The sequence below is a fragment of the Panicum hallii genome, chromosome 7, assembly GCF_002211085.1.
Source record: "Panicum hallii strain FIL2 chromosome 7, PHallii_v3.1, whole genome shotgun sequence".
NCBI classification, from domain to species: domain Eukaryota; kingdom Viridiplantae; phylum Streptophyta; class Magnoliopsida; order Poales; family Poaceae; genus Panicum; species Panicum hallii.
The window spans coordinates 42,541,784-42,549,976 of NC_038048.1; the positions used below are offsets into that span (position 1 = coordinate 42,541,784).

The 8,193-nt window shown below is 50.3% G+C and overlaps 1 protein-coding gene and 1 pseudogene across 1 annotated transcript; both read right to left on the bottom strand.

The window, feature by feature from the left end:
* Nucleotides 1-1,104: 1,104 nt before the first annotated feature.
* LOC112900385 lies at nt 1,105-2,204 on the bottom strand (annotated as a pseudogene).
* Nucleotides 2,205-4,040: 1,836 nt separating this feature from the next.
* Nucleotides 4,041-5,168, bottom strand: LOC112901078 (probable E3 ubiquitin-protein ligase ATL44). The gene has a single exon (XM_025969911.1). It carries the CDS (start codon nt 4,915-4,917, stop codon nt 4,348-4,350), a length of 570 nt encoding a protein of 189 aa, XP_025825696.1. The 5' UTR covers nt 4,918-5,168; the 3' UTR covers nt 4,041-4,347.
* Nucleotides 5,169-8,193: the final 3,025 nt, after the last annotated feature.

Genomic DNA, 8,193 nt, shown 5'->3' on the forward strand with positions numbered 1-8,193 from the left:
TATTAGATCGATCAGGTACCCAACCCAACATTAAGGCGTGATCCGTCAGTGGAAGATTTATACCCTGCATGTGTAAGATGTGGTTGCGTGCGATTTCTTTTCCGGGCCACCTCTGGATCTTGGTCCCTCTAATTTATGAGCAGTTGGGCACCATGATTTGAGCGCGACGTATGGGATTAAGCAGAATGTGCTGGTTCTTTTTTTTTGTTACAAGCAAAATATGGTATTTCTCATGTTACAACAACTCGTGCCATTTAGCAGCACTTATTGAAGTACTGTAGAAAAGCTCTAACAATAACAAAAGTCTTTAGTCGTAAAGCAGTTGTTGAGCATCTCCAATAGTCCCCCAATAAATATTTTACAATAAAATATTATTGCGTTGTTCCAATACCACCGTTCTTGGGGTTATTAGGGAAGTTCCTTTTATAGTTTTCCAATAATATAATCACAATATAACTAATTTAGAAAGAATTAGGGTGAAATATTAGAATAAATTAATAATTGTTGAGGAAAGCAGGAGGTATTAAAAAATTGCTAGAGCACCTCAGTTCTCACATGAGAACCATTTCGAAAAAGAAAAAATAGAGAACAAGCTACCACTACCAGCCCAGTTGCATCATCCTCTTGCCGGCCGTCCTCTATGTTTTCCTCCTCCTCCTCCACTGTTGCCACCGCCATGGACGTAACATCTCTTCCACAGCTCCTTTCTAAATCGGACCTGTCGTATAGGTAAACTACGATGTCTTACATATATACTTGCAGTCTACAATGTCTTCACCATCACACTCATCACCAAAATCTGAACCCTAAACTAATGGCGTCCTTTCTAAAAGCAAATTATTAGCGTCCGGTGCTAATCGGACCTGTCGTATAGGTAAACTAGTGAGACCTAATAACATGGGATAGACCATGAAAAAATGATAAATAATGTGTAAAACTTGTAATTCTGTTTTGGCACTTCATTCTTTCTCTGAATTGCTAGTCACTAAGTAATTGCCAATTATGGGTGTAGTAACAAAAATAGGTTAAAGGCATGTCTTAGCAACCAAAGAATACCATATCAGAGTGTCACACTGGACAAAGTGTCAAAATCCCAAGCACACATGTGGAATCATAAGCAGTAGTTTAATATATTAACTCTACATTTTGGCGGTACATCCATATCCAGTATGTGCAATTAGTAAAGTATGGTTAACCACACGTTCCACGGGGAGGCTGATGAACGCTGCACGCTAGGTCCCAAAGCTGCACGGAGAGATTATTTGCACCCCAAGAAGCCAGAGCAGTGCAACTTGTATGGATGATAATGCAAGGACTTTGTTGCCCGCCCATCGCAGGCACCCGATGCGACCGATCTATCGCTAACGATGGCTTCCATCGGGTCGTCGTACACTTTATGCCAACCTCCAATCAATTTGGATGGCTCCCATCCATGGAACACCAGTGCAGTGGTTAGTCGTCCTAATCGCAATCAGTTCGCGGTTGGCCCGGCCCCATTCAGCGCCAGCGGCACCGGCCGCCGGAAGCCGAGCACAGGCCGGCGTGTAGTAATACGTGGAGCACAGGCCATCAGCGACGCCTAGCCGCCGAACCGCGCCCTGCCGAGTAGGCCGGCGCGCCGGCGCGGCAGCAGGTGGGAGCGGCACAGCGGGCACGTCACCTCGCCCAGGTCGATCCAGCGGTCGATGCACCGCGTGTGGAACGCGTGGGCGCAGTTACCCAGCCGCCGCACCTCGTCCGTCGCCTCCAGCCCCTCCAGGCACACCCGGCACGTCGGCGGCTCCCCCGGCGGCGGCGGCGACGACGAAGAAGCCACCACCGTCGGCGGCGGCCACGCGAGGCTCAGCTCCAGGAACTCGACGGGCGGGACGCTCCTTCACCACCTCCGGCGCAGGGGCGTCCCGCGGCGGGCGGCGCCGGCCGTTGATGAGCGGCGCGTGGTCCTCCGGGTTGTAGGGGAACTCGTAGAGGCCGAGGAAGCAGAGGATCAGCACGAACATCAGCGCCACGGCGTGGAGGAGCTTGAACAGCGCGGCCACCGGGCGCGGCACCGCGTCGCCGTAGCACACCAGCGGGAAGGTCATGGCGGCGCCCGGCAGGAGGAGAGGAAAAGGCGCCGCCGCGGCTATACTTTACCAGTAGCGCCAAGGCGACGACGAGGCCACCGTGGCCGTGCGCTCGCGCCGGCGCGGGGGTGCACGCGTCTGCTGGTTGGCACAGGGTCGCAGCGTCCGTCCGTGCGGATATATAGGGGACCTGGGAACGACGCGACCGAAAAGAGCAAAGGAAAAAAAAAGTGGCTCGTCCTCCCGTGCTCCGCACGGCGCGCGCAAGCAGGGGGAGTTGCGGCGTGCCTGTCGCTCTAGAAGTCGTGGCGGTAGGTTGGCACGGCGCGCCCGCGAGCGGCTCTGCCAGGGGCGGCGGCCGGTGTCGTACGCGGGCGGTACCGACCGGGCCGGCGGGCTCATGCGAAACGCGAGCGCAGTGGCGGTGAAAGTCGCCGTCCCGGCTCATGGATTTCGGACTGCACGGCGTCCGGTGCGTCGCACTGCACGGCTCGGGCGCCTGCGATTTCGGCTTTCGCGGCGGCGGCCGTCGCGACGGGACTCTTCGATCGCCCGCCGGAGGCCCCGACGATCATGCGTAGGCCGTCACATCCAACACGGGTTCGGCGTGATCCGGTTCCCGGCGTGCCGTGTGGAGTGGATGTGTGATGGTATGTTTTTGTTCAGGTTGGTGCCGCGCCCGTGTCGCCGTGACATACTGACATCGTCCGTTATGGTAACCTTGTGTTAGGCGCGTACGACTGTAGGAGGGTATTTAGAACGGTGCCGCTCTCTTCTACCATGCCCCGGATACCAGCAGTATACCACCTCCCTCGCGGCATCTTGACACGACTAAACAGACAATCACTAAAATAGATAGTATTTTTCATAAAGTCTGCGGATCGGTGAAAAGATAGAAAAGACCGTTATTGTTGCAATTAAATATTGTATGTACAATGACAGCTGCGATAAGGAACTCACTGTGGACATCGAACTATACATGCGTGATTAGCATGAGTTGAAATCTAACATAAACACTGTTACCATTTATGAATAGTACTGAAATTAAAAATTCTTGCTCATGACACAGAAAAGGACGGGTTTAGATACATGCCACTGTCCGGCCGTCTCATACACTTGGGTCGACATATGCCATCTCACTGGGAGAGAAATATCGGTGACCGACCGCTACGTCGAGCCAGCCCAATAAATAAATCCCCGGCGACGCGCACGCATGAACGTCATGCAACTTGCATGCTTCGCTTGGATACGCGTGTCAGGCAATGCCAGACGACTCTACTAGCCACGTAGGCGGATTGGGTGTGGCGAGGACAAACTTGCAAATCGTCCAGCCATCATCATGACGTTGGACACGTCCTTTTGTTGCAGGCAGAAAAACAACAAGGTTTTGTCAGATCGCCGGTCTCTGTCCGGTTCTGGTAGCGGTCGCAACGAGCAGCGACCAAGTGCAGTGCAGGTGCAGCGAGTGGCTAACGATGGGTAACCGTGCAGTATGTGATAGAGTGTGGCCAACTGGTCCCACGCACCAGACGCTAAGTTCAATCGGATCAAGTGGTTCGCTGACCAATTTAAATCTAGAGGTATGACTGATCACTGGTGACTTCCCCCACTTTTTCACCAAGTAGGTCTGTAAGGTGCAAGTATTTACATACTCTTATGTTCCGAAGTACAATTTATTTTAACTTTATCTTGAGTCAGACTTCTCTAGTTTAGATCAAATCTATAAAAAAAATCATCAACATTTACAGCCTCGAAGTAGTTTCATTGAATTCATCATGAATATATCTTAATAATGAATTTATTTGAATTTGGATACTTAATAAATGTAAAGTTAACTCTGTAACTTGGAAAGGACGGAATATTTCTTCTGATCGGTACGTGAGACTCAATATATGTGGTATTATACGTGCTGAAAGGTACTTAATTAATAAACTTGAGGCAAAATTAACAATTTGCAAGAAAAATTGCTTCCATTTATTCAAAAGTTTAAATTAATTACTTCAGTTTTGAGTCTACAGTGGTACAATAAATACAGCACCGCCGGTGCCGTCTCTACTTCTCCTGGGCCCTTGAGATGGCTGCCAGGGGCAGGGGCACAGGATAACATTGGACATCTCGGGGAAAATCTCAGAAGGCTACAGATCGAGTTAAACTAATGACGATCTATTGGTAAGCACGGCATAGATTCTCGCATCTGTCCCGGCACGTATGAGATGTATATTTATCTATCGACGTGTTGAGGCGGCCATTACTGCGACAGGGAGCAGAGACGCAGACCTCCTCAGTCACCGGGGCGCGCGTGGAGCAAGCTCTGCCCGTAGTCCTCCCACGGCGTGGGCGTCATGGGCGCGCGGCACAGCGGGCAGGTCGCCGCCACGCCGGTGCCGGCCCAGGCGTCTATGCACGCGGCGTGGAACGCGTGTGAGCAGGCGCCCAGATCCGCGACCGCCTGGCCCGCAGCTCCCGCTTCCTCCAGCCCCGCCAAGCAGATCGCGCAGACGGCCGCGCCCTCGCCGCCGCCCTCCGCGCCCTGCCTGTTGCCGCCCGCCCGCCGCTGCCTGTACCGCGCAGCCACGCGTGACCGCGTCGTCTCGCCGGCGGTCACTGGCGGCGAGCTGGGCGCCCGCAACGTCGCGTCGAGGAAGCGCTCCACGGCCGCGTCGTCATCGGCGGCGTGCTCTCCGCCCCAGGTCTGCCGGGGAAGCTGCACCCCGCTGCGCTGGCACGACACGACGCCGAGGCGGTCGAGGAGCACCCCGGCGACGAAGCGGAGGAGGTCGAGGAGGTCGCGCAGGAGCAGGAGGTTACGTCGCAGCGGGAGCTCGTAGCTGTGGTCGCTCGCTGGCGTCATGGTGGTGGGTGGGTGGCAGCGGGTCGATCGGCCGGCGATGCTCGCGCGGAGCTCCGCCGATGCCGCTGCTTGGGGTGGATTATCTTGCTTGCAGCAACCGTTTCTTTATAAGCTGCGATCTGCAAGCTTGTTTGGTGCGTCATGCGTGTGTTGCGGATGAAGAATAAGCGTGCGTGGTGCGTTGTAGGCTTGTAGCCATGCAGTTGGCCGTTGGCCTGGAGGTATCTCCTTAATACGAAATTTGGACGGAAACTCGAGCAGGGATTGGGCCACGTCGCCTCCAAAGCTCGACCATTGGATCTCCAGCAGGGGAAAATCCGACCGTTGCCATTCAAAGCTTATCACGCTCCTTCCGACCTTCCAGCACCGAACCGGCGTCCTCAGCGAGCATTCGCGACGCTTCGCCTGAGCCGCGCCCCGACGCCACATCAGACTGAATCGCCACCTCAATACTCCCGGCGCCGGCGCCGGCGCCACCGGTGAGTCCATGGCCGCGGGCCGCCCAGCGCCCAGCTCCGACTACCTACAGCAATCATCCGAACTTGCTGCCGCAGGCCTACAGCCCACAGGAAAGCCGAGCAGCCAGTGGCGCCTGGGGAGAAGCCAGCCCGATGAGAGAAGCGATCCCCTCGTTGCGCAGCTCCCCCGCCTCCGGCCTATTTGTGAACAGGGCACATGGGGACCAGGTCGGTACCGGAAATTCACCTCGCTCTTCGTCCGCTAGAGCAACAAGGGGCAACCGCTGGCGTGTAGCGAGGCAGGAAGGGGCACGGAGCGGTCACAGTGCGCTGGTGCGGAGCGGCCGAGCGGCGAGGCGGCCGCAGCTCGTGACGCGCGGGCTAGGCAGGGCCGCAGCGGATGCACCTGCACAGCGCCTCAAGCAGTCTTCCCACTGTTTCCCGACACCACCATCTCCTCCCAGCTCAAAATATCGCCGGCGACAGGTGCTTGCCCCGGCGCGGCGCGTATGCCGATGCCGGTGCCGAGACGCTCAGAACCTATTCGATGAAATGCTCACTACCTGTTTTGCATGTTTCTGTGTCGCTATCATCTGAAGCGTGATAGAAAACAGAAGCCAGTACATACGACGCCCAACAAACAAGACCATAATTAGCAAGAGACGAGCAGATGAGACTGTGAAGTAGCAACTACTTCACAAGTGCTGCAGGTCTGCTGTACACTGCTCCTGTTCAGGATCTTTGCAATCATACACGGGTAAGCGCACAGTTCATACTAAGTCATCTGTCTACGTGTGTATGAAAAATGTTGCGCACAAATATTGGTAGTTATAATGGCGTTATATTTGTTCATTGTAGCTGAAATGAATGTAGAAAAACATTCAAAAAATTATCTTCTAATGCAGTACCTAATGTAAAACTTGAAGGTAAAACTGCAGAAATTAAAACACATATGGTACAGACTGCTGGAGAATATTACGATATATGTAGCTTAAAATTGCATATACATGTTTATGAATTCTTTTTTTGCCTGCAACCTTTATCTTTTATACTAATAACAACAATCTATGACTAACTTTATTTGTTCTGACTCCCAATCATCTTAACATGGTAAAAGTGTAATCAAATGGTTTGTGTATGAGGACCAAATAATCATATTGGTCCACAATAAAAATACAAGTCCCTCCTGTCATTCTAATTTTTATTAGAGCTAAGGCAGCTACATGAAAAAAAAAGACAGCATGATTTCTCCTAGCAGTCAGAAATTACAGCAATTGATTTTATCTACTCTGCCCTCTACGGCATTTCACTAAATTATTAGAAACTATTTTAGTGCAAGTTGCTAAAGACATATGACCTTTGTGCGAAAATGTACTACAGTATAAGGCTCATAACCTAACTAAGATAAAACAATGTCATAGTACTCTATGTTTGCAAATATTAATTCCAGACTTACAAACTGGTAGCCTAAAAACTACTCCGTCTTCCTATCCTCTCACAGCAAATGCCAACTTAACCAATTGATCTTGCATCCAATCAATGATTTTTTTTTATTAACATAGTTCCTTGCTATTGCCCTTCTAGATGTACTCAAGGGATTTGTATTTGATGAATTTGACCCAAATATTTCAGCACACAATGTTATTATCTTTGAAATGTGTCCATATGATATGCTTTGAAGATACTGGAATTGAAAGATGACATGAGACAGGTAATAATGGTCAACTACGCTTCAACTAACCTCTTTAGATTTTACTGCTCTTAGTAATGTTACCACACTGAGGTTATATAGCTTGCTCAATAATTCAAATCTACACTAAGCCGCAACTCGCACAGCTCCAGTAGACTGAGAATGTAAATCTGATATTCCTGTACACAACTACGTACCTCCTTCATTGTCACTATTCCCTTGATTTTGCAAAGTTCAAAACTCTATTCGACAAATAAGGTTGTCACCATTCCCTTGATTTTGCAAAGTTCAAAACTCTATTCAACAAATAGAAATGTTAAAAAAATAAATAGATAAATACTTACGCTCTCACCAAGGTATTATCGTTTTGCCATTTCAAACTGTCTCAGATTTTATTCATTCATTTACCAGCACCATGACATATTTTAAGGATGATTCAGGGTTATCAACTGATCAATCTTTTCCTGAATGACATGTCTTTGGTTCATCAAGTAAGCCTTCTTCTTTCCATAGTATTAATTCTTATATTTGACACTTTGGTGAACTCAATACCTATTGCCTAGAAGCCTTTAAATGATTTCCCCTTCTACTCAAACATTCTTACAGACGTATCGTCGTCAACTCTAAATTTTATGGTTTATCCATCTAAGACACTAATAAGGACATATTATTATACTTGTTCATATAATTATCTGTTCATAGTATTACATCTACATGAATATGTATAGCATATATCATCATCATCCTGAAAGCTCAAAGTTGGCGCGACAACGTTTTCTAGTTTCATTTTCGGATCGTAGCGTACAGTCGTCGCAGCCTCTGGACAGAGGACATCGTAGTAGCTGCGGACATCAGCGCATTACGGAGACCTAACGTGTTGGGCCCAAACCCAACGGCCTAGCAGGCCTACATGCCCGGAAACAAGGCCCATGGCCCACTCACTGTGGGGCGGAGAAGCCCAATGGGCTCATAAGGGTTTCTCATTTCTCACACGGCGCAGGGCCCCAGAAGAATCCGTGGCCGCTTTTAACCAGGTGTGGCCCGTTTGTGACCTGCATCCTTTTCCTTCTTACTATTTTATTTTACATACCGGCTGTTTCTATAAGGAATCCTTTCTATAATCTATAC

What these genes read in the sequence shown, in the direction of transcription:
- LOC112901078 (XM_025969911.1), bottom strand. Translation starts at nt 4,917, where the DNA reads ATGACGCCAGCGAGCGACCACAGCTACGAGCTCCCGCTGCGACGTAAC.